The sequence below is a fragment of the Podarcis raffonei genome, chromosome 9, assembly GCF_027172205.1.
Source record: "Podarcis raffonei isolate rPodRaf1 chromosome 9, rPodRaf1.pri, whole genome shotgun sequence".
Lineage (NCBI taxonomy): Eukaryota > Metazoa > Chordata > Lepidosauria > Squamata > Lacertidae > Podarcis > Podarcis raffonei.
Window position 1 is genome coordinate 76,992,465 of NC_070610.1, and position 27,013 is coordinate 77,019,477.

General features: G+C 45.5%; 1 protein-coding gene across 1 annotated transcript; it reads left to right on the forward strand.

Moving 5' to 3' along the window:
* The first annotated feature begins 273 nt into the window (after positions 1–273).
* Positions 274–26,755, forward strand: LOC128420630 (PC-esterase domain-containing protein 1A-like). Its single transcript, XM_053402309.1, has 9 exons — positions 274–294; positions 682–912; positions 7,201–7,342; positions 18,319–18,398; positions 19,286–19,509; positions 20,506–20,707; positions 23,004–23,244; positions 24,250–24,654; positions 25,577–26,755. Exons 1-9 carry the CDS (start codon positions 274–276, stop codon positions 25,777–25,779), a joined length of 1,749 nt encoding a protein of 582 aa, XP_053258284.1. The 3' UTR covers positions 25,780–26,755.
* The last annotated feature ends 258 nt before the right edge of the window (positions 26,756–27,013 follow it).

Below are 27,013 nucleotides of genomic sequence, written 5' to 3' on the forward strand. Positions count from 1 at the left end.
TGGATAAAACATCCCAAACTTGCGTCTCCAGCTGTTTTTGGACTACAACTCCCACCACCTCAGCTAGCAGGACCAGGTGTCAGGGATGATGGGAATTGTAGTCCACAACAGCTGGAGACCCAATTTGGGGAAGCCCTGGTCGAAAAGTATGAATACATCATCCCCCACTGTGGTCTATCTTCATTCTTAATTTATTTCTGCTTTTAACTTGTTTTTGCTAACTTGTTTTGGTTTTATTTTTCGGTTTTGTATTTATTGTCGCAAACTGCTGCGATGTATCTTTATGATGCAGCGGTACATAAATATTTGTTTTAGGAATAAGTAAGTAATAAAAGACATCCTGTGCTTCTGCTGGGCCGGGATAAATTCCAGTTGTGTCTGGGGGCTTAAAACACCCCTCCCTTTAAAAAAAATGCAATCAGGAAAATATGCATGGGGGAATTCTTAGCAGGGATTTAATTGCACATTGGCGAGTAATAACCTGATTAGCCAATACCCTGGGTGCCACGTTGAGGACACTGACCCAAAATCTGGACTGGGGATTGTATTGGGAAGGGCACTGAGAGTGGAAACTCTCTGGAAATACTTGCAATGTAAAATAATAATAATAATAATAATTGTTTAAGGTGGTCTAGGGATACAGGCACCCACCAGACAAGTCTGGGCTTGCCCAGGGCTTAGTTTCACTGCAGACAGACTGCTTTTGGGCTGGACAGTTGCCCAGGGTCCTGCAGGTCTTTAAAAAGTGCAAACTCTGGTATCTTGTCCAAACAGACTGAAAACACTACCAAGCCTAGCGGTTCCCGAAGTTTTTCAGACCCCTGCTTCGGTTGCAATAAACTCATCCTCAGTGCCCCCTGCGCTACCAAAAGCACTGTTCAGAAAAGTGGTTTGCACGATCCGCTAAGTAAGGTAAGGAGACTACAAAATTAAAAGCAGAGGCTACTCTAATCAAAAAAATTCCATCTGTTTACAGTTTATCTCCAAGTTAAATTATAAATTTCTCCTATTCCTTATTGAAGTTTTGGTCTTCTTGGTTCCTGAGCTTTCTGGTCCGTTTCGCCATTTCATCATAGTCCAATAATTCAATTTGCCATTCTTCTCTGGTAGGGACTTTATCTTCTTTTCATCTCTGGGTCAGAATATGGTTTATGTACCCTTGTGTGTGCGCCCACTTTGTGTATTTATGAACATTTTTGGGTTTTGACACCTTAGAATTATGGGGGGGGGGGCGGCGGGGATGCTTTGGTCGTTTCTCGGGGAAAGTGGGATATGCGTGGTACCCAACTGCAAAAGTGGATGGGACCACTGGACCTTTTTAATGGTTGTATAGAAGAGGAGATTTCAGCGAGTGCATCTTGCCATGCCTGAAATTGCCCCCTGTTTGCATGGCCATCTTTGGGGGGCCTGTTTAGGGAAGCGTTTTAGGCTTGATGTGTTACTGTGTTTTAATATTTTGTTGGAAGCTGCCCGGAGTGGCTGGAGAAGCCCAGACAGATGGGCGGGGTATAAATAATAAATTTATACTGCAAGGTGCTCTACGTGGGGCTTCCTTTGAAGGTGACCTGGAAACTACAACTAATCCAGAATGTGGCAGCTAGACTGGTGACTGGGAGCGGCCGCCGAGACCACATAACACTGGTCTTGAAAGACCTACATTGGCTCCCAGTACGTTTCCAAGCACAATTCAAAGTGTTGGTGCTGACCTTTAAAGCCCAAAACGGCCGCGGTCCAGTATACCTGAAGGAGCAACTCCACCCCCATCGTCCTGCCCGGACGCTGAGGTCCAGCTCTGAGGGCCTTCTGGCGGTTCCCTCACTGTGAGAAGCCAAGTTACAGGGAACCAGGCAGAGGGCCTTCTCGGTAGTGGCACCCGCCCTGTGGAACGCCCTCCCACCAGATGTCAAAGAGAAAATAACTACCAAACTTTAAAAGACATCTGAAGGCAGCCCTGTTTAGGGAAGCTTTTAATGTTTAATAGGTTATTGTATTTAAGTGTTTTGTTGGAAACCACCCAGAATGGCTGGGTATAAATAAATTATTATTATTATTATTATTATTATTATTATTATTATTATTATTACTCAGGGTGGAAGATACCCACTGCATGTCCAAACCCCTGGTTCAATCCCTGACATGCCCAGTTAAAAGAACAAAGAAACAGATAATGATATGATTTATATATCTATGCTGCTATTTTGTGAATGAAAAGCAGCTCATCCTTCTTCTTGTTGGCATCTGTCTGTCTCAAACATCTCTCAAGACAGATGGATGACAACAACATGTGGCATTTCATCCCCCAAAGTCGCAAAATGGTTTATAAACAGTAAATAGCAATAAAATTCTAGAACATCACATTGACGACGTAAAGCATATAGAACAATTAACAAATAATCAGTTAAAACAACTGAATTCTGTGACAAAAGAACTAAAGAGAGCCAGTGTGGTGTAGTGGTTAAGAGCGGTAGTCTCGTAATCTGGGGAACCGGCTTCGCTTCCCCGCTCCTCCACATGCAGCTGCTGGGTAACCTTGGGCCAGTCACACTTCTCTGAAGACTCTCAGCCCACTCTTCTTCTAAAACAATAAGCTAATCAGCACAATTGCAACATTATAATGTAAGGGTCACAAAGTACTACAGCATTCCTAATCTATTAAATAATATTAACATAATCTAAGCACAGTTGAATTGTAAGCAGAGAGCACTTTTTATCGTTTGTACCTTTTAGTGCAAAGAGGCATTTGTATATGTATTTGGACCTTAAGTATTTTGACATCTGAATCAATGTACGATTTGTTATGGCCTGTGGCCTGGGGGAAGCAATTCAGGTAATCCGATTCCTTTGTGTGGTTAACTTTCAATAACTTGAGCATTTAGTCTCCCTCCCCACCCTGCTGGCGACCTGAAAGTTATATGAAATTACTGGACTCGAAATAGATCAGCCAGCTTTGATTCAGTTCAGTCGAGAGTTCATCGAGCTGTAGAGTTGGGAAAGATTAGCAATACTGAAAATGCTACTGTTAGCAGCTGGTCACTGCAAAAATGTGTGTGTGTGTGTGTGTGTGTGTCTATATTTGTATATATTCAAGTTTTGCATAGAGGCAATGCAGGATTTGTCATTTACATTCTGGGGCCTTTCAGCTGATGCACACGCCCTCCTGCTCTGTACACTAACTCTTCCTGCATTTCCAGTGGGCTCGGATAAGGAAAAGTCCTGGGGTGTGGATTTACTCCGTGGGGGTGCCACTCCCCGCGGGTCTCTCTGGTCAGCAAAAGGAGGGTTCTGCAACCAAGTTGAAGAAGCAAACAGTGGTCAGTAGACCTGATCTTTATTTGTTGCAACAAGGTTCAAATACACAAAGAGTAGGAACCCCCGAGCATGTAGTTGTGTGGACTTTTAAGACCTCTCTCCATTTCCCATGATACATTTTTCAACAGCATCATTGATACATCACAAATACGTCAAAAAGTAGGAGTGTTTGGCATGTAGAAACATGAGCCCGTCACCCACCCCTGTCAATAACCCCAGTTCCTCTTCCCCAAGGAACAATAAAGATATTTACACATCCCCCTAGCTTTAAGGCTTTCCTGTGCTTCTCCTTTGGAAGTATCAGGATTCAATCCACCATCCTGATGGGTTTCTGCCTGGGGTATGTGCTGCCCTTGATGGCCTCCTGCCTCCCATTGTGTGGCTAAGTTCACACCTTATGGAGGGTGTTAGCAGAGAAATCTGAGGGCCCCCTTGAACAGCAGTCAGGAATACCAGAGCAAAACAGCAGCCAGTAGGCTTGGTATTTATTGAAGACTGTTGCGACAGGACTCCCACCTGCCACCAGGTGGAACAAGATGGAAGCCCCGAACAAAAGAGCCCCCAAACTTTTATTAGCTGATAATCCCCATGTTAAAGGTAAAGGTACCCCTGCCCGTACGGGCCAGTCTTGACAGACTCTAGGGTTGTGCGCCCATCTCACTCAAGAGGCCGGGGGCCAGCGCTGTCCGGAGACACTTCCGGGTCACGTGGCCAGCGTGACATCACTGCTCTGGCGAGCCAGAGCCGCACACGGAAACGCCGTTTACCTTCCCGCTAGTAAGCGGTCCCTATTTATCTACTTGCACCCGGGGGTGCTTTCGAACTGCTAGGTTGGCAGGCGCTGGGATCGAGCAACGGGAGCGCACCCCGCCGCGGGGATTCGAACCGCCGACCTTTCGATCGGCAAGCCCTAGGCGCTGAGGCTTTTACCCACAGCGCCACCCGCGTCCCAATCCCCATGTTACACACCCCCAAACTACATCACTAATACATCATGGTTACATCATGAAAGGGGAGGTCTGGTGGCAGTAATCTGAGCATCCTGGACCCTGCCCCATGGTTCTCCTTCACCCCCACCAAACACCCATCAAGTGTAACAAAAGAGATCTTTACATTTCCCTGTTTCCCAGCCAAGTTCATCACACCCTTTTGTCTTCATCTGGGTTTGTTATTTCTGGAATGGCTACCTGTCTGGCACTCAGGTATCAGGAGGCCAGGGATTATCACTCAGGCAGAGGGGCTGCTGAGTAGCTGAGCTCACATATCTACATGAATTTCTGAAGTTTTCCCAGTGAGCCAGCACATAGGTACATCTATCAGTGAATTGTTACATTTGGTATCATGCAGCAGAGGCCCTTTGAATAAACTGTGAAGAAGTGTTTTGTGGGGACAAGTCTCAAAAGTGATTGTGCTGATTTTGGTAGTGGGCTGCATGTGCATGGTATCTTCTGGAGGGGCAACCTCCCCCAACTTATACATAAATTCCTGCAACAAGGGGAAAGGAGTATGTGACCTTATCATTAAGGGATGATGGATTCCCCTCTTCCAGAGGAGTCATTTGGCCTTGGAACCAAGGAAATCGGTCAAACTGGTGAATTTTAGCAGTTATTTGATTCTGTATTGGATAGTCAGAGGAAACATGGGATCCGCTTATTGCTACAATTTTATAGACTGCTTTTCTGAGCCTCTGCTGTTCTGTATGTAAGGTGCCTGTGCCAAAGGTCATTGTCCTGGCTTTCGTTAGAGGCTGTGCTGGGGACTTGGGATTTGGGGTGTCATTTAACCGTCGTTTTGTGGGAGTCTTTCCCACAAAATCTTCCACGGCAACAACTCTAGACTCATAGAATCAGAAGGGACCCCGAGAGCCATTATGTTTCTATGTGTTGGAAGCCACCCAGAGTGGCTGGGGCAACCCAGCCAGATTGGCAGAGTATGAATAAATATGATGATGGTGGTGGTGACTGCCATACTGTGTGTGCCTTGCAAGGAGTCTAACCCATTGAAGGCAGGGGCACTTTGGGTGGTAATCAATAAAAATTCACTCTGAGTAGACCCGGTGAAATGAATGAACGTTGCTAAGTTGATTCAACAGGTCTACTCCATGTTGCTGATTTGCCACTCGTCAAATCACCTGACATCACAGTGACAGCAGGGGATTTCTTTTGCCTGCTGTGGCCTTGCAGGGTGCTTTGCGTAGTAGTAGTAGTAGTAGTAGTAATAATAATAATAATAATAATAATAATAATAATAATAATAATTTATACTCCGCTCATCTGGCTGGGTTTCCCCAGCCTCTCTGGGCGGCTTCCAACTGAATATTAAAAACAATACAGCATCAAACATAAAAAACTTGCCTAAACAGGGCTGCCTTCAGATGTCTTCTAAAAGTCTAGTAGTTCTTCTTCTCTTTGACATCTGGTGGGAAGGTGTTCCACAGGGCAGGTGCCACTACCGAGAAGGCCCTCTGCCTGGTTTCCTGTAACCTCACATCTCGCAGGGAGGGAACTGCCAGAAGGTTCTTGGCGCTGGACCTCAGTGTCTGGGCAGAATGATAGTGGTTTAGCTGGTGATATGTCACCAAACCAAAGTTCCAAACCAGCTCCACCAGCTCAGACGTTGTGATATATCAGTATATCTCAATGTTTAGTTGGTGGCATATCACAGTGTTGAAAGCCTGATATTGCAGAGCCCTACTTGAGAGTTACAGCTGAACCTTGGGTTGTGGTTTATCTCCCCCAGACAAACAGAGATGTGAGATAACATCTTAGCAGCCAAGACAGAGGTGCCAGCAGCTGCTCTATAGAGAAAGGGAAGTGAGCTCAAAACAGCTGACTTCCTGCTTATTTGCAGCTTCGGTGCTAAATGCTTTGCTCAAACCTTCCACCAAATTTGGTTGGGGGTGGGCAGTGTTAGTGAGCTGCCACTGTGCAGAAGTGTGCAGGGCCAGAAGGAACATTTTGGCAGCAACAACAGAGGTTATCAGCTGGGTTATCAAGAAAGAACGCCTGGTCTGTGGAAGGCTGTTTAATGCTTTGTGCAGACTCACCAGACCAGTGTTTCTTAATCTCTGGTTTCCCCAGCTGTTGTTGGACTACAACTCCCATCTTCCCTGACCGCTGGTGTAGCGAAGCTGGGAAATTTTGGTATGTCAAACGTTGGTTCGCGCAGGAGTGAAGCATTGCGGGAGAGTTGAAACGGTGGACTTCTGGGAAATGGGTATCTGGTCTCTTTAACTGTAAAACTCCCTGTCTTTAGAAGTGTGAGTCAATTACATCCTGACTCTAGGCAGGATGAGACGTTATCTGATCTGCGGATCCTGGCACAGCTTGAGGGTGGATTGGGTGTGAAAAGGTTCAGGAGGCTATCAAAGTAATTTACAACTCAAGAGCCTGGTAGGTGTCAGAGCAGCGTGAGAAGGGAGAGGAAGTCTTTTGATCTCAAGGTCTCTGAGCCTAAACAAAGTTCAGCTGTGCTGGCCTCCTGGCAGTCGGGAGATAGTTTCTCAGCATACAGCCATTGGTGTGGTGGGAGCTGTACTCTTGACAACGGCTGGGGACCCAAGTGGGAGACACATTCAGAGTCTATCTACGTGCTCCAGTGTATGCACCTTTTACTGGGTGGGGAGAAAAGTCAGGGATGCTGGAGAAAGTGGGCTGCCCAGTGGTGAGCCCGTCCCAGTTTTTGTTGCCCTGAAGGGGAGACCCCCAAAGGGGTAATAAACCCTTTAATACGGTCCTTCCTGTGGCAGATAGGTGACGGAAAGCTGAGACATTTCACAAGCCGAGACATTTCGCTGCAGGGCTAATAGTTTTATGCCTTCCGAAAGGCAGGGGAGGTTTTTTTTTTGTTCCTTGTTTGTCTTCCCTGTCCTTATTTGTTTCCTTTTTGCAGGAGAAAACACCGGCCTGGTTGAGGTGTTCCGCCGCGAACGCAACCATGACAAGTCACCCCTTGGTAGAAACCCACAGTTTCTCCTCGAAAGAAGCCCAGCAGCTGCTCCACAACAAGTTTGTTGTGATCATGGGCGATTCCAGTGAGTATCTTCTCGATGTGGCAATTAGGATGTGGTTTGTTCCTCAGCTGCAACAATTCCTGGCCTTCGAAACACAGGCTGGGTGCCTTTTCTCTTGCCGGGAGTATGGAAACAATTCTCTGCCCTTGTCCTTCGGCGCGTCCCTCCCTCCTCTCTCTGCCTCTCCATCTCTCGAGCGCAGCCTCACTTCCTCTTTCAAACTGCCTCTCTGTATATTTCTATCTTGATAAATTGGAAACATGATCTGCGGAAACACTGTAGCTTGCAGATCTCGATGCTTAGCTTGTGGCTGAATGATGATGTGCTTCTTAACTGCTTATCGTGCTCAATCCATCTGCTTGCTAAAACCTCAAAGCTTTTTTGTTGTTGAGGATATGCAACCCATCATTTGCCACTCTGCATTACTACCAGCAAATGCTTCCCAACAACAGAGATCTTTAAAATAAATAAATAAATAAATAAATAAATAAATAAATAAATAAATAATAAATTATACCCTGCCCATCTGGCTGGGTTTCCCCAGCCACTCTGGGTGGCTTCCAACAAAAGATTAGAAGAAGAAAAAGAAGAAGAGTTTGGATTTGACATCCTGCTTTATCACTACCCGAAGGATCTTAAAGTGGCTGACAATCTCCTTTCCCTTCCTCCCCCACAACAAACACTCTGTGAGGTGAGTGGGGCTGAGAGACTTCAGAGAAGTGTGACTGGCCCAAGGTCACCCAGCAGCTACATGTGGAGGAGCGGGGAAGCGAACCCGGTTCAGCAGATTACTAGTCTACCGCTCTTAACAGTACATTAAAACATCAGTCATTAAAAGCTTCCCTAAACAGGGCTGCCTTCAGATGTCTTCCAAAAGTCAGATAGTTGTTTATCTCCTTGAATCTGACGGGAGGGCGTTCCACAGGTGGGCACCACTGCCAAGAAGGCCCTCTGCCGGGTTCCCTGTAACTTTGCTTCTCACAGTGAGGGAACCGCCTGAAGGCCCTCGGAGCTGGACCTCAGTGTCCGGGCTGAACGATGGGGGTGGAGACGCTCCTTCAGGTATACAGGACCGAAGCCGTTTAGGACTTTAAAGGTCAGCACCAACACTTTTAGAAAAACTTAACACCACTTGAGAAAGAGAGGTTTCAGAAAGAGACAGATTTAACAATAGTTAAGAAAGTAAAATACCTAGGGGTTAATATGACGGCTAAAAATGTGAACTTATTTAAAGACAATTATGAGAAATGTAGGACAGAAGTGAAAAAAGACTTAGAAATATGGTCAAATCTGAAGCTTTCCTTGTTGGGTCGAATTGCAGCTATTAAGATGAATGTATTGCCAAGAATGTTGTTTCTGTTTCAATCATTACAAATTGTGGACAAAATGGACTGTTTCAAGAAGTGGCAGAAGGATATTTCTAGATTTGTCTGGCAGGGCAAGAAGCCCAGAATAAAATTTAAAATACTAACTGATGCAAAGGAAAGAGGCGGATTTGCCCTGCCAGACCTTAAACTTTATTATAAATCAGCAGCATTTTGCTGGCTGAAAGATTGGCTACTTCTTGAGAACACAGACATTTTAGACTTAGAAGGTTTTAATAATGTTTTCGGGTGGCATGCATATTTGTGGTACGACAAGGTTAAAGCACATAAAGCATTCAAAAACCATATTGTCAGGAAAGCATTGTTTAATGTCTGGATAAGGTATAAAGACTTATTGGAAAACAAAACTCCAAGGTGGTTGTCACCAATGGAAGCAAAGGCTCTGAGAAGACCCAATATGGAGGCCAAATTGCCAAAATATTGGGAAATTTTGGAACAAGAGGGAGATAAGTTGAAATTGCAAAGCTTTGAGAAATTAAAAGACAAAGTGCAAGATTGGCTTCATTACTATCTAATAAGAGAGGCCTTTAATTTGGATAAAAAAATTGGCTTCCAGGTGGAGAAATCAAAATTGGAAACAGAACTGTTAGAGCCCAAAACTAAGATACTTTCAAGAATGTATAGCTTGCTGTTAAAATGGAACACGCAGGATGAGACGGTTAAATTTGCTATGATTAAATGGGCACAGGATATAGGACATAACATTATGTTTGCTGACTGGGAACGGTTGTGGACCACTGGTATGAAATTTACGGCATGTAATGCCTTAAGAGAAAATATTATGAAAATGATATATAAAGGTGGTACATGACACCAGTCAAGCTAGCAAAAATCTACCATTTGCCCGATAATAAGTGTTGGAAATGTAAGGAGACTGAAGGTACATTCTTTCACCTTTGGTGGACGTGCCCAAGGATTAAGGCTTTCTGGGAGATGATATATAATGAAATGAAAAAGGTACTTAGGTACACCTTTCTGAAGAAACCAGAGGCCTTTCTCCTGGGCACAGTCGGCCAATTGGTGCCAAAGAAGGATAGAACTTTCTTTATGTATGCGACAACAACAGCAAGAATACTTATTGCAAAGTATTGGAAGACGCAAGAGCTACCCACTCTGGAAGAATGGCAGATGAAGTTGATGGACTTCATGGAACTGGCTGAAATGACTGGCAGAATCCGTGACCTGGGAGAAGAGTTGGTGGAAGAAGATTGGAAGAAATTCAAGGACTATTTGCAGAAATATTGTAAAATTATTGAATGTTAATTTGACGTTGGATCGAAAATAAGAGGTGTTAGCAACAAAGTTAAAAAGAATATGTTAAAAATAGATTGACAAAGGATGAAAACAATTATAAATATGTCAAGATAAAGAGCTAAGATAAATGAAATAGGCCAAGGATTTGCTGAATTGATTTTGTAAATGGGAATACAAAAAGGGGAGGCGGGTGGAAGTCAAGGAAACTAGCAAATGAAGCAAAAGATATAAAAATGGATTTATTTTTAAATTTTTCTTTTCTTTTAATTATGTGTTTTTACTTTTTCGATTACTGTATTTTTCTTTTCTGTATTTTTCTTTTTATTTTTCTTTGTAAACTCTTGTCTACTTTTTGTAAAATCTTAATAAATATCTTATTTTTTTTTAAAAAAAGGTCAGCACCAACACTTTGAATTGTGCTCAGAAACGTACTGGGAGCCAATGTAGGTCTTTCAAGACCGGTGTTATGTGGTCTTAGCGGCCACTGCCAGTCAGCATTCTACCTGTCACATTCTGGATTAGTTGTAGTTTCCGGGTCACCTTCAAAGGTAGGCCCACGTAGAGCACATTGCAGTAATCCAAGCGGGAGATAACTAGAGCATACACCACTCTGGCGAGACAGTCTGTGGGCAGGGAGGGTCTCCTCCTGCGTACCAGATGGAGCTGGGAGACAGCTGTCCTGGACACAGAACTGACCTGCGCCTCCATGGACAGCTGTGAGTCCAAAATGACCCCCAGGCTGTGCACCTGGTCCTTCAGGGGCTCAATTACCCCATTCAGGATTAGGGAGTCCCCCACACCTGCCCGCCCCCTGTCCCCCTGTCTCATAATCTGGTGAGGGAGCCAGTGTGGTGTAGTGGTTAAGAGCAGTAGACTCGTAATCTGGCGAACCGGGTTCACATCCCTTCTCCTCCACATGCAGCTGCTGGGTGACCTTGGGCTAGTCACCCTTCTTTTTTTAAAATATTTTTTATTAAGGATTTTCTTGTTTTACAGAAGTGTAGTGCCTCGTATTTTTTCTTCTACTTCCGTGTAACATTTTTACAAATCCGTTTCATTTGTTGAGGCATTAGGGGGAGAAGAAAAAAGAAAGAAAAAAGAAAGGGGGGGTGGAGAGAGGGAAGATGGATGGGGGTGGGGTCGGGTGGCGGTGTTTCTATTATGTTTAATGTATGTAGAGTTTGGTGTCAGCGTTGCTTGTGTTGTTCACTTGTGTTCCTTTGGTGGTGAGAGAGGTTGGGGTTGGCCTAGGGTGTGATTGTTTGCTTGTGATTGGCTGTGGTGATCTTTGTTTTCGTGTGTGAGTGAGGTGTGTGTGTGTTTTGGATCAGGTTAGCCATATTGATTTGTATGCTGTTGGTGGATTATTGTCATTGTCCTGTTGGGCTGTGTATGTGATAAAGGGGAGCCATACCGGGGTGAAGGCGTCTTCTTCTGTTTGTCCCCGTGTCAGTTTCAGTTTATTAGTTAATTTTTCTAGTAGGGCTGTTTCCCATACTATTTGGTACCATTGGTCCATGCTTACTCCTGACAGGTCTCTCCAGTGTCTGGTTATGGTGTTTCTGGCTGCTGAGAGCAGGTGGGTTATGAGTTCTTTGTGGTGTAAATGGGCATTGTTGTCTTGGAAGATGTTTAGTAGGGCCAATTCTGGGGTGATGTCTATTACTTGCTTAGTTATTTTACATATTTCTTGTATGGCTGTTGTCCAGAATAGTTGAATTTTGGGACACTCCCACCACATGTGGAGGTATGTGCCTGTGGAGGTGCACCCTCTCCAGCATTTTGGTGAGGTTCCTAGGTGTATTAGCGCTAGTTTCCTTGGTGTTAGGTACCACCTGTAGGTGAGTTTCAGTGTGAGTTCTTTTCTTTTCGTTGATATGGATTTAAAGGGGGGTTTAGACCACATTCTGGTCCATTGAGTGGGGTTAATCTCATAGCCTATGTCATTCTCCCATTGTTTTTTGATTGCGTCTAGGGGATTTGCGGGGTTTTGGAGTAGTATTTTGTATATTGCGGATACCGTCCCTTTACCGTTTCCCTTTGTTGTTAGGAGGAGGTTTTCGAAGGTTGTCAGGGGCCTAGTTGCTGCTGATTTTACTGTTGGGTTGTTTAAGAGGGCATGTAGTTGGTGTTGTGTTAACCAGGGCATTTGGGTGTCTTCTAGTTGGTCTTGTATTTCTTGTGTTGACAAGGGTTTGTTATTTTTATAAAAGTCTATTAGGCGATATAAGCCTTTGGTTCGCCAGGTTTTTATCTGGAGGTTTTGTGCTGCATGGTGGAATAATGGGTGGTACGCCAGGGGGATTAGTGGGGATGGGGTTGGGGGATAGTTTGCCTATTTGTGTTTTCCATGCTTTGAGCATGGTCTGTGTGTACCTGTTAAGTGTTGTGGGAATTTTCTTTAGTTTGTTTGGGAGGAGTGGGTATGTTGTGGTGCAGGTATTTTCAATTGTGTCCCTCTCTAGGTGTACCCATTGTTTTGTCTCATCTTCTAGTATATATGGGATTATATGGCATATTTGGTTGGCATTGTAATATGCTTCTATGTTGGGGATTCCCCATCCTCCTTCTGAGGTGGGGAGGTGCAGGTATTTGGGGCTTATTCTTGGTTTTTTATGTGAGAAGATGAAAGAGTGTAGTTTTCTCTGCCAACTGCGAAGTTGGGTTGAGGGGATCCAGGTTGGGAGGGTTTGGAATAGGTAGGTTAGTTTTGGGAGTGTGGTCATTTTGATCATGGCTATTTTGTCTGAGAGAGTGAAATTCATGTTATTCCATCTCTTTAGGTCTTTGTTAATTTGTCGCCACAGGGGCTTGTAGTTGTGGTGGTGCAATTTATTGAGGTTTCTGGTTATTTGTACCCCTAGGTATCTGAACTTGGTGTGGCAAAGTTTTGTTTTGGTGACCTTCGTGAGTTCTTTTTTGGTGTGAGGAGGGGTGTTGAAGCACATAGCTTCTGACTTTGTAAAATTTACCTGTAGGCCCGACACCATTGCAAATGTGTTGAGTTCTCTGATTAGGGAGGTTGCTGTGCTTATGGGGTCTGGTGTTGTGACCATTAGGTCATCTGCAAAGAGCCCTAATTTATAGGTTCTGCCTTTTATTTCCACTCCCTTGATGTCTGTGGCTGCTCGGATGTGGATTGCTAAGGGTTCCAGAGCCAGGATAAATAAGAAGGGAGACAGTGGGCATCCTTGTTTCGTGCCTCTTTGGATAGCCATAGTATTAGAATCCATATTATTAGTTCTGCATCTTGCTGAGGCTTGGGAGTATATTTGTTTGAGGATTTGTAGGAAGTTGGGGCCAAATTTCATGTTAGTTAGTACTGCTAATATGTATTTCCACTCTAAGCAATCAAAGGCTTTGAGGATGTCTAAGGACATAATTGTCAATGGGAGTTTCGTTGCCTTGCTGTGTTCGATCAGGTTCAGTAGTTTCCTGATGGGTCTGTTATATTGCGGCCAGGGACAAAGCCAGTCTGGTCTGGGGCTATTAACTTGTGTAGGAAGATTTTTAGGCGGTTGGCCAAGATTGATGTGAATATCTTGTAGTCTTGGTTTATTAATGAGATTGGGCGGTATGATTCTACTTTGAGGCTATCTTTTAGTGGTTTTGGGATGGAGACTATTTTGGAGTGGGTCCAGGTTTTGGGGATGGGACCCCCTTTTATGATGTTGTTGAATAGGTGGGTCATGTAAGGCATCAAGGGTTCTTTGAATTTCCTATAGAATTCTGCTGTGAAGCCGTCTGGGCCTGGGGCTTTGTGTGGTTTCAGGTTTTTGAGGACCGCATCTATTTCCTCTGGGGTGATAGGGCTGTCCATGAATTCCTGTTCCTCATCAGTTAGGGTAGGCATGGTCAGTCCTGCTAGAAATGTTCTGATTTCCTTCTCTGGTGGGTTATGGGAGGTGTATAGGTTGGAGTAGAATTCTGCAAATTCTGAGGTTATTTCTTCGGGGGAGAATGTTTTGTTGCCGTCTCTTTTGGTGATGCAGTGTATTCTTGTTTTGAGTGCTTTTTTCCTACTTCTATTTGCTAGTAATCTGGAGTTTTCCCCTCCATATTCGTAGAAACGTTGTTTAGAGTATAGAATGTTGATCATTGTTTTGTTAATTTCTAGGGAGTCTAGTTCTCTCCTTTTTTGTTCTATAAGTTTGAGGAGTTTTTTAGATCCTGTTTGTTTGTAGCGTGATGAGAGGGCTGTGATGTCTTGTTCTATTTTGCTAATTTTTGAGGAGGTTTGTTTTTTAAGGAATGTTTTCTCTTTTATGCAAGCTCCTCTGGTGACCGCTTTCATTGCGTCCCATAGGAGGGGGGTTGTTATATTGTCTACATCGTTTTCCTTGAAGTAGTTTTGAAGGGTTTTTGTGAGACTATCTCTAATTTGTTTGTTTGTAGTTAGGATGGGACTGAAGGACCATGATGGGGTGGTTTGTGTTCCTTCTCCTATTTTAACAATAACTTCTACTGGGGCATGATCTGTGATTTTAATGTTACCTATGTTTGTTGATTCTACTGAGGGGATCAGACCCTGTGTGAGTAGAATGCTGTCCAGTCTGGACACTGTATCATGGCGTCCCGATTGGAATGTATGGCTGATGTCTCCCGGGTTTTGCTCACCCCAAATGTCGTAGAGACCCCTGTTTTTTAGCATTTTTAGTAACTTGTAAGAGTTCCTAGTTGTTGGGGGTTTGCTAGTCACACTTCTTGAAGTCTCTTAGCCCCACTCACCTCTTTGTTGTGGGGGAGGAAGGGAAAGGAGAATGTTAGCCGCTTTGAGACTCCTTAGGGTAGTGATAAAGCGGGATATCAAATCCAAACTCTTCTTCCCCCAAAACAGTACTTCCGTCTTGTCAGGATTCAACCTCAATCCATTAGCTGCTATCCATCCTCCAACCGCCTCCAGACACTCACACAGGACATTCATCCCCATCACATCTTTGGGAGATGTGGGTGATTGTGCCTCCTTCAACTTAGCATCGCCCCCTTTGCACCGATGAATGATCCCAAGGGATCCTCTTGGACTGGTGCAGACATGATTTGGAGTCAAGAGTGGGTCTGTCCTTGCAAGAAAAACTTATTGCGGTTGCCTCTGTAGTGGGCATTTATCGTGGAAGTGCAACACTCACTCACTTGCTACAGGGCATCTGTACCAAACGATGCCAAAACAACCCCCTCTCATCTTTCCCTTGTTCAGCATCTATTTATCTAAACAATGCAGCTACGTGAGATCACAAATCATTCCCAAAATAAAATTGTAAATGTGCTTCTCTGCCTGGATAGCTCAGCTGGTTAGAGCATGGTGCCGATAACACCATGGTTGCAGGTTTGATCCCTGTATGGGACAGCTGCATATTTCTGCATTGCTGGGGCTTGGGCTGGATCAGTGCTCAGCAACCTTTTTCAGCCATGGACCCTCCACCGTCCCTCGGACCATGTGGTGGGCCAGACTATATTTTGAAAGAAAAATATACAGTGGTACCTCGGGTTAAGTACTTAATTCGTTCCGGAGGTCTGTATTTAACCTGAAACTGTTCTTAACCTGAAGCACCACTTTAGCTAATAGGGCCTCCTGCTGCTGCCACGCGATTTCTGTTCTCAACCTGAAGCAAAGTTCTTAACCTGAAGCACTATTTCTGGGTTAGCAGAGTCTGTAACCTGAAGCATATGTAACCCAAGGTACCACTGTATATTAAAATGAATGAATTCTTGTGCCCCACAAATAACCCAGAGATGCATTTTAAATAAAAGGACACATTCTACTTATGTAAAAACACGCTGATTCCCGGACCATCTGCAGGCCGGATTGAGAAGGCGATTGGGCCGCATCCAGCCCATGGGCCTTAGATTGCCTAGCCCTGGGCTAGATAGTCCTGGGTAAAGGTAAAGGGACCCCTGACCATTAGGTCCAGTCGTGGCTGACTCTGGGGTTGCAGCGCTCATCTCGCTTTATTGGCCGAGGGAGCCGGCGTACAGCTTCCAGGTCATGTGGCCAGCAGGACTAAGCCGCTTCTGGCGAACCAGAGCAGCAGGGAAACGCTGTTTACCTTTCCGCTGGAGCGGTACCTATTTATCTACTTGCACATTGACATGCTTTCAAACTGTTAGGTTGGCAGGAGCAGGGACCGAGCAACGGGAGCTCACCCTGTTGCGGGGATTTGAACCGCGACCTTCTGATCGGCAAGCCTGAGGCTCTGTGGTTTAATCCACAGCTCCACCCGCGTCCCAGCCCTGGGTAATCTTGGTCTAATTTGAGACCATCAAACTCCCCTCGACACAAAGAAGCCTTTCTCTTTTCTGATCTTTCATCATGGTTGAAAATAGGGATTTGCAACAATATGTTTGCATATTGTTTGCAACAATATGTTGTGGAGAACTGTAGAAGAATAGCCAGTGCCCTTGAAGAGACGTGGGGATATTGTTTCTGGTTGCATATCACCCCCAGAAAGTTTTTATTTTGATACCATACTGTACTGAAATGTTTAAATGTTTCTTTGTTTGCCATTGAATCTTCCCACGACACTTGCTGTGCTCTCCTGCCAGACCAGTGTGATGCATTGCACCTTTTGAGAACCACTGCCCCAAAGCCTTTGCGGTGCAGAAATCTGTTTGCTCCCCACTCCAGATCAGTTTGTGCTCAATATGTTCCTTTCAATCTGGGTTGACTCTAGATCCTGCTTTCTAGGAGAGTGGTTGTGCCACTTTGAGACACTTTAAAAGCTCATTAGGTTATCCAAACCGTTCCTTGCCTGCACGGTGACACAGGTCGACGAGAAAGGAAGTGGTGATTTCAATCTCCCCCCATTTCTTTTTCTTTTACAGTGGTACCCCTGGTTGCGAACGGGATCCATTCCGGAGCCCCGTTCACAGCTTGAGCAGAACGCAACCTACATCTGCGCGTGTGCGGGTCGCAATTCACCACTTCTGCGCATTGTCAGTGTTTGTAAAAAAAAAAAAAAAAAAAGGTTCTGACCTCCCTTTGTCACCACAGCCTGGTCCTCGGACCCTTGTCGGCATAAAAGAGTCCACGAGAAGAGTATCCTTGCAGAGTGCTTTCTGCTTTTATTCTTAAAAGACTCTTCAAAAACGACTGACCAACTGTACACATCCACACTACCAGATTTCACTAACCAACCAACCAACCCAAACAAAAACTAACATTTCTCACTCTATATATACAACCTGGTGCAGGCCGCTGACTCATGCTGACCCAACTTTTTAAGCATTAAAGAAACAGCGGCCAATTTTTTAGCCGTGACAGTCATTTTGAGCGTATGCGCATGCGCGAGCGGCGAAAGCCGGAAGTAACTCTTTCCGGTACTTTCGGGTCGCCGCGGGACACAACCTGAAAAGATTTAACCTGAAGCAAACATAACAAGAGGTATGACTCTATTTCAAGATTCAGAGTCACCATTTATCACTCAACAGTTATAATTCTATAATACAAATGAGTTCCTGCTCATCCATCCTCAGTGTTTATAAACACAGTTGCATACAATTGCTTATTAAAATTCCATCATGTCCCATTTCACCCTCTTAAATAGGTTTCTTAATATATTCTATTTCCCCCCCCTTAAATTTCGCATTTGAAAAATTATTTTTTTAGTAGACCATAGAGAGTTTCCAGTCCTCCTTGAAAGATTCTAGATTTGTGTCTCTTATCAGAGCTGCCAATTTTAACATATTCTGCATATTCCATGATTTTCATCAGCCATTCTTCATTTGTCGGTATTCCATGCCGCTTTGGTTACATGCAGAAACACAGTTGAAGTTTCCTTTGCAATCTATATCTTTGTCAATCTGTTTTCAAATGGATTATGCAGGGTAATGCAGAATCACACCAGAAGGGCGTTTCGTTTTTGGAACGAGCCCAGTTTCTCCAGAAGTGCTTCTTGGAGGGGGAAAATATGCAATAGGTCTAGATCATGGGTAGGCAAACTAAGGCCCAGAGGCTGGATCCGGCCCAATTGCCTTCTAAATCTGGCCCACAGATGGTCCAGGAATCAGTGTGTTTTTCCATGAGTAGAATGTGTCCTTTTATTTAAAATGCATCTCTGGGTTATTTGTGGGGCCTGCCTGGTGTTTTTACATGGGTAGAATGTGTGCTTTTATTTAAAATGCATCTCTGGGTCATTTGTGGGGCATAGGAATTCATTCATATTTTTTTTCAAAGTATAGTCCGGCCCCCCACAAGGTCTGAGGGACAGTTGGCTGGCCCCCTGCTGAAAAAGTTTGCTGACCCCTGCTCTAGATTGTGTGCGGACTACATAAAAAAACCCTCGTATTTGGTCTCCATAGATTCTAGAATAAAATGTTTGTATGCAGCCTTACTCGACAAGACATGTTTTCTTCCTATTCTAGTTTACCGATCGATATACAAAGACCTGATCTCCATCCTGCAGGCTGACAAGCTTCTCACTGTTGATCAGCTGAAGAAAAAGGTGGTTTTTTTCTTTAAAGTATTTTCATAGAATCCTAGAATTTTAGAGTTGGAAGGGAGCACAACAGTCAAACCTAAATGTCTCATGGACAGCTGCTGCACAAGCAATAATTGTGCAAGCTTGTGCTTGGCTGCCCCAGTTCAGGGCAGAACTGGATCCGTATTCCCTGATCAATAACTTCTCCTTCTGGGCAACTCCTTTTATTCAGGTACAGCAGTCGCTGTCTAAACTTAGAGGGGGGAGTCCGACTTGTTGGACAGTTCTGTTCGGCAGTAGGATGGAAACAGGGGGGTTAGGTGGCTGTTGACCAACCGAGACCCCCTCATTCTGTGGTTCTCTGGACTGAGACTTCTAAGAGTAGTAGTAACGTAAATAGTAAATTTTATTTATACCCCGCCCTCCCTGCCCAGAGCCGGGCTCAGGGTGGCTAACACCAATAAAATCACAGTAAAAACATAATGGGGGGACGGGACCCAATTTAAAATACAGGTTAAAGTGCAATTTAAAATTCAGCCTCATTTTAAAAGTAGCTGATAGATCAAGACCGTAAGGGGAGGGAAACATAAGGGTCAGACTGAGTCCAAACCAAAGGCCAAGCGGAACAGCTCTGTCTTGCAGGCCCTGTGGAAAGATGTCAAATCCCGCAGGGCCCTGGTCTCTTGTGACAGAACGTTCCACCAAGTCGGGGCCAGTACTGAAAAGGCCCTGGCCCTCATTGAGACCAACCTAACTACCTTGTGACCTGGGACCTCCAAAACGTTGTCATTTGTGGACCTTAAGGTCCTCCGCGGGGCATACCAGGAGAGGCAGTCCCGTAGTAATGCGTTGGTTGGCCGCAAGGGGCTTGCAAAAGAGTCCTTGTGTATGATCCTGATCTCTACTTGCAGGGAGAGCCGTCTTTTGCCAACGATAAACTGGTGAAATATAGTGGGTTAGGCTGCGGGAACAGATACCAGGAGGTGCGCGAGTTCCGCTCGGATCACCACTTGGTGCGATGCTACTTCATTCCCCGCGTTTATTCGGACTACGTGGAGGAAATCTTGGACGACCTCCAAAGAGAGCCGAAACCGGACGTGGTCATCTTCAATTCCTGCCTCTGGGACCTCAACAGGTAAGGGGGGCTTAACTGTGGCACCAGGGTCCTCTGCTTCCATGTGTGGGCTTCTCTGAGATATCTGGCTGACCTGCGCTTGGAAACTGGGTGCTGGGCTCTTGCTGTCCAGATGGACTGACCTTGCTGTGATCCTGCGGCCTCTGCCTTGTGTTATCCAGCCCTTCGTTGCTGATCCCTGACCAGAAACCTCATATGTCTCTGCATCAGCTGAGATTTGGGATGCTTTTGTTGCTGCTTTATGCATGGACTCAGCAGAAAAACTGTGCTTCCCTCTCCTTAAAAAATAACCGCTGGAGCAGTTAGTCATGCAGAGATGTGGTGGGCAGACTCCTCCATGGGTGGTCTCCAAAACAGCCTTTTTATTTGGTTGATTACCAAAGATGATCCCATGTTGGAGGATGGAGAATTGGGAAAATACCCTTTTGTTTATACTCACATCTGTCCAGGTTTGAAAATCAAGGGAACATGAGACCAGGTGTGTGTGTGTGTGCGCGCATGGTTGTTGTTACCTTGTAAGATATTTTATAGTAACTTTCATAAGGATTCAGTATCTGACGTTTTAGTTAAACAAATTGTTTAAATTTTTATTAAGGAAATGATTATTTTCCTCCTTCCAGTAAAGCACAGCAGAAAAGTTGTCCAAATATAAACAGTGAAACCTCCAACAATTTCATAATTACCTGTCTGTGTATTTCTAATAGTTATAACCAAATCGGTAACTTTTGATATAACTGTAAAAACTACTCTGAAAATTTTATTATTCCAAAAACAAAACCTTCCATCTGGTTGTAAATATTAAGGTTATACCAGCAAGAATGAGTCTTTCTGTAAAAAAGAATGATTTAAATCAAGTCTTACTGACTCACGATTTAAATCAATTTGATTTAAATAAAATCCACCTCAGCACCCTTCAGCTTTCTTGGCCAAGACCAGTGCTGTTATCCTTTTGTGTCTTCCCACCAAGATCCTGATGGTCTCCCTTCTTCCATGCAGGTACCAAGAGAAGGTGGCCAGGAAGCTTCGGCTGCCGAAGGCCATCAGGCAGTACAGGCTCAACCTGGAGAAGCTCTTTGAGAGGCTGGATCAGGTCCTTCCTCAGACCTGCCTTGCCATCTGGAACACTGCCCTCCCCATACGGAAAGAGCCTTCTGGAGCCCTCTACAAAGAGATGGAGGGAGACTACTGCTCAGCTGAGGTGACTGGGGGGCCGGCTCCCACCCAGGGCAGGGTGGGGTGGGGTGTCAACCTGTCCCCTAGCCCATAGCTGTCAACTTTTCCCTTTTCTTGCGAGGAATCCTATTCGGAATAAGGGAATTTCCCTTTAAAAAAGGGAAACGTTGACAGCTATGCCCGCGCTCTCCCTCCAACATGTGGGAATGTTAAAGATTGTAAAGGTAAAGGGACCCCTGACCGTTAGGTCCAGTCGCGGACGACTCTGGGGTTGCGGCGCTCATCAGGATATTGACAAGCTGGAATGTGTGCAGAGGAGGGCAACCAATAGGATCAAGGGTCTGGAAACTAAGCCTTATGAGGAATAGTTGAAGGTGTTGGGCATGTTTAGCCTGGAGAAGAGGAGACTGAGAGGGAGATATGGTAAAGGTAAAGGGACCCCTGACCATTAGGTCCAGTTGTGACCGACTCTGGGGTTGCGGCGCTCATCTCACTTTATTGGCCAAGGGAGCCAGCGTACAGCTTCCGGGTCATGTGGCCAGCAGGACTAAGCCACTTTTGGCGAACCAGAGCAGTGCACAGAAACGCCGTTTACCTTCCCGCCGGAGTGGTACCTATTTATCTACTTGCACTTTGACGTGCTTTTGAACTGCTAGGTTGGCAGGAGCTGGGACCGAGCAACGGGAGCTCACCCTTTCACGGGGATTCGAACCGCCGACCTTCTGATCGGCAAGTCCTAGGCTCCGTGGTTTAAGATTGTAGGAAAGGATATATTGAATAAGTATTATTCTTCTTTCACTCATGCAAGTAAGGGATGCAGCAGAGCAGATTCTCCTCACTATAGTTTGCAGATTCGTTTGAATCTCTTAGTTAAGATTATTTCCTGGTGTTCCCCTTTTGATCCTTCTTAAAATAAATAATAATAATAATAATAATAATAATAATAATAATAATAATAATAATAATAATAATTTTTTACCCCACCCTTCCTGGCCAAGACCGGGTTCAGGGCGGCTAACACCGAATATAAATACAGTAAAAACATTAAAAACAAATCAAAACAAAACAAAAACCAAACAAACAGTTGATTAAAATATAAGTTAGAATACAGTTTAAAATGCAGTGTAAAATGCAGCCTCGTTTTAGTGGTAGCCTATAAAGCCATAAGGGGAGAAAACGTCAGATATTCACTGGGATCAACTATCCATGCTGGTCCTACATGGGCCAGCAAAAAGAGCCGAGGGAAAACGTATATGCAAAATCCCTTATAAGGGGTTCCATAAATAAATAAATGGGGGGGGGATTGTTGAGTCCATCCGCAAAGGCCAGGCGGAATTTTGTAGGCCCTGTGGAAAGATGTTGAATCCCGCAGGGCCCTAGTCTCTTGTGACAGAGTGTTCCACCAAGTCGGGGCCAGTGCTGAAAAGGCCCTGGCTGAGGCCAATCTAACCTCCTTGGGGCTTGGGACTTCCAAAGTGTTGTTATTTATGGGATGTCCCTATTTTCATCTGAGAAATGTTGAAGGGTATACCATTAGTACTTCTTCCGCATTTGTAAGAACTCGATCTTTTAATGTGGCACTTTGGAACTCCCTGCCTTCTTGATCCCAGGCCGATGACATATCCATATTCTTTTCTTTTTTTTTAATTTATATTTATTGAGGTTTTAACAATAAACTCAACAATAACAATAACAACAAAAACCACTACACACTACACAAATACAAAGAAGAAAAAATACGAAACAAGAAAGAAAGATGAACAATCAAACACGTACAAGAAAAAAAAAACAGCACATAAAATTAAACTTTCCAAAATGTCCTTTCATTAACTTGTTCCTTTGACTTCCTCTCGCCTCCCTTTTTGCATTCTATTTTAATTTGTTATTTTAGCAAATCCTTCTGATTTAACATTACCTGCTTTTTCATAATAATATATTACACACAATCTTAAAAACAACTTTTGCAAAAGTCAAATTGTTTAATACCAGTCTCTTTCTAAACTTCTTTAATTTTGCCGTATTTCTGTAAATAGTCTTTAAATATGGACATATCCATATTCTTTTCAGCCACCTGCCTGATATCAATAGGCAGGCACCTATTGCTTACCCAGATGCTTAGAAAATTGATGTGAATTTTAATCTTATTTTTTTTTAGTCTTTCGCGTCTAACTTTTTGAAAGTCTTGCATTATTGTGCTTAATTTTTCCTATTGATGAATTTTATTTTATCTTTTTTGTAGACGGTTTGGGACTTTTTTTTTTTTTACACAATCAAGCATTGTATGCATGCTATGAAATAAAATAAATAAATAAATAATGCAGGATGTAGAAAAAGCGACCCCCGTGGACGTGATTGAAGCCAACTTCTATGGCGCCATCCTCGCCCGCAGCTACGGGTTCGACGTCCTGGATCTTCATTTCTTCTTCCGCTTTGTGGACCATCTCCGCATTGAAGACGGGATACACTGGAACTTCTTGGCTCACCGGTTTATTACCAGATACCTGCTGACCTACATTGCTGATTCCTGGGGAGTCGAGCTTGAGAAGAGGAAGTCGGGCACAGGTGAGCGTGTGGCTCAAGAACAGGTGAAGAGCTGGGTGGAAGGCAGAGATTTCAGAAGGTCCGGAAGACTATAGCTGCAAAAGAGTTTTTGAGAAGGGGGGTTTGGGGCTTCACTTGCTGCTGCTTCTTCTTTGGCGATCGCTCGTTGCCGTGTAAGACTGTAAAAAGTAAGATTTTTTAAAAGTGAGTCTGTAAGTGACTGTGGAGGCCAATTCTGGACCCACACGTCCTTCCACACTGGGGACATTGGTTTCCGGGCGGGAGTTGATCACGGTGAGGGTTTGCCAAGCGTGCCTTCCTCTTAGCACGTTTCTCCCTTGCGCCCTGAGTTCGAGTGTCTTCAAAGCCCATGACACCTTTGGTAAAGGCTGTTCTCCAACTGGAGCGCTCGCAGGCCAGTGTTTCCCAATTGTCGGTGTTTATACTACATTTTAAAAGATTTGCCTTGGGAGAGTCTTTCAACCTCTTTTGTTGACCACCAGCATTATGCTTTCCATTTTTAAGTTCGGAATAGAGTGGTCACTTTGGAAGACGATAATCAGGCATCCGCACAACATGACCAGTCCAACGAAGTTGATGTTGAAGAATCATTGCTTCAACGCTGGTGATCTTTGCTTCTTCCAGTACACTGGCATTAGTTTGCCTGTCTTCCAAAGTGATGTGTAAAAATTTTTGGGACCAGGGACTCATGAGAGTTGCTTTTGGGGGGTTGTGTGTGAGTGTGTGACCAGGAAGTCATCCTTTGTGCCCCTTGGGGTAATGGCTCTAGAATCCTAGAATTATAGCATTGGAAGGGAACACTTGGGTCATCAAGATCAACCCCGTGCAATGCAGAAGTCCTTTGCCCAAGGTGGGGCTTAGAACCCATGACCTTGAGATTAAGAGAGAAGGAGGGGCTGCCCCCACCCCACAGATCCTGCTGTTGGAGCTGAGCTTCTTGCGAAGAACGACAGGTGTGATTTCCCCCTCCCCACCTCCCCAGAATAATGGCCTCTCACTTTGCAGGGATTGGTTGGAACGGGACCGCCACACATCAGCCAGCTTCCCCTCAGCTGCCCTCCACACCCCCAGTGTGCCGTGACTTCTTCTTGGCTGGTGACGCTCCTACCAGGCAGCTCTGTGTGGACAGAGAAGCCCCTGACAGCTATGGCGCTCCCTATGGCAACAGACCTGTGGCTGGATTCGAATACAATCCCCAGAATCCCTCGGCCCAGCATGGCTGGCTCCTTCCTGCCCACCCGCCGTTTGAGCACCACAGCAATCCATACGACGATGGGCCAGGAGGCGGATTGGACTGTCACGACTGTCCACCCGATGATGGACAGCTCACTCCTGACCTTCAGTTCAGTGACCATCAGAATGGTTCCTTCAGCCACAGGGGTGGGGTTTGGAACGGCCCCTTTTTCCCAGGTATGTCCCTGCAAACCCCCGTTGTCCCTCTGAGATACGTTTAGGAGCCCACTGTTGCGATGCAGCCAAGGAAACGGGGGCAGTTTGCAAGCCCCCAGCTGGCTCCAGCTCACTGGCCAGTAAGCCGGGCGATCTCTTGTCCTTGGCTCAGCATGAAACAGCGACCCACAGCTTCAGAAGCCTTCAGAAGCTGGAGCACGCTCTACTCAGCCGAGTAAATAACGCTGCGCAAACAGAAGTGGCAGGAGATGGCTGTGAGAGCATATTTACCCGCACCCGCACAAGCACCCGCTGTTTACCTTCCCGCCGGTGTGGTACCTATTTATCTACTTGCACTTTGACGTGCTTTCAAACTGCTAGGTTGGCAGGAGCAGGGACCGAGCAACGGGAGCTCACCCCATCGCGGGGATTCGAACCGCCGACCTTCTGATCGGCAAGCCCTAGGCTCAGTGGTTTACACCATAGCACCACCCGCGTCCCATAAAAATACAGTTAGCATTCCATAAATATAAGAGGAGGGGGTTAAGCAGATAAAGCAACTTAGACAGAGTTTTAGCGCACATGAAAAACTTAAAACAAATCCTTATTTCCTGATGTATAGCCTTTGGACTATACTGTAACTTAAATAGAAAATTATCTTTAGAAAGATTTCCCCTACAAAGCATTTTATTATTTTATTAAATCAAAAAAATCCTTTTTAAAACACACACAAAACCATTGATTTTTCTCCACCCTGCCTAGAACAGAGACTGGTAACCAGTTCAGCTGCTGAAAGCGGTACATACATTTCCTAAGCCTCCAGAGGGCTGCATCCTGAGCTCACATGTCTCAATTGTGCAGCTGATTCTGGGAGATCCTGCTGCTTTTACTTTCTGTGCCCGCTCTGCTTCCCCACTCTGACCCCTTTCTTGCTTTCCTCCAGAAACCCACCCCTACGGCTCCCCTATTCCCACACTGGCCGGGCGCTCCAGGCGAAGGCGGCGCCCCGAGTTCATACAGTACCACCCCCACGAGCAACGCGAAGGAGCCCACCCCTATGCCAGGCCGTGGCGGGGGCGTGGCAGAAACGCTTGGCGTCGCCCCCAAAGGTCAAGATACAACTGGAGACGCCCCTCTCGCACTTAGCAGGGGCTCCGACAGCCTTGAATGTTCTTCTCTTGCAGGCAGCAGCCCAACATATCAGGACTGGGGATGGGGGGGTGTTTTTTTTGGGGGGGGGTTGCCTGTGGGTGTCAAGGGCTTCTGTTCACATAGTGGAAGGACGTGTCGCTTGATCTCCAGCCTGCTATTGGACACCCTTTGGTCACATGCTCGCAAGTGGGGGTCAGACCGTCTTTCTGAACCCGGGGTTGGCCCCCACCCAGTCTGGACACTTCTACTTTTTCACCTCGACCCCCCGTCCAGTGGAAGAAGGGTGTCTTCGCAACCAGCTCTGAAAAGCAAGCTCGGTAGTCCAATCTCAGACACGCACCAGGCATTCGAAGCGCATTCAGCCCACGTTTTAAAACTCCCCCTCCCAAAGACCTGTGGGAACTGTAGTTCCCCCGCTGACAGACCTACAGGGTGCTTAAACTACAGTTCCCAGAATGCTTTGGGGGAAGTCATGTGCTTCAGAGGTGCGTAGTGGATCTGCCCCTAGTCGTGGGGTGAACTGCAGGTGATCTATTGCTTTCTTGATATCGGCACAAACCGCCTGGGTTGTTTTGGCCAGGATTTTTAAATTCCCCATGAAATTCATTCCGTCCCGCCCAGGGCGGTAGTGAGGCTGGTTGGAAAGTCTTCTTTCCCAAAGCCCCCTGCTATCTCCACCCCCCGTGGAAGGTGGGACAGACTGCCTTTAAAGCCGTGGGGAGTGGGAGCCGAATGTGGCCCTCTGCACGTTCCTATCAGGCCCTCTGGACTTTCCCCAGGGAGTTGAGTTTGAGCTGTGCTCCCATCTGTCTTTGAGAACGTGGCTGCATTTTCATTCAGCAAGCACAGGAAGCCCATTTTCACATTGCACCCGTAGGGTGGGCAAGTGGGTGGGTAGGCAGACGCTGGGTTTTGGGGGGGGGCAAAATGTGCCACCTCTTTGCATTTTCCAACCTGCGACGCACCTGCCCAGGTGGATCCACAAAGGATGGACTGTTACTAGAAGTATCTTCATTTCCCCTCCCAGTACAGTTGACTCCGCTTCTTCCTCTACATGGGAACATGACTGTATACAGAAAATAGTCTTTTGCACTAGGGTCTCGGGAGCATGGCCTAGTGGGAAGGTCTCATGCATAAGCCCCACTAAGATAGACTGAAGCTATGCAAGAACTCGCTCCAGAGACCTCCCCCCAGGGTCAGGCAAGCTGCCCAAAATGACTCCCGAGGA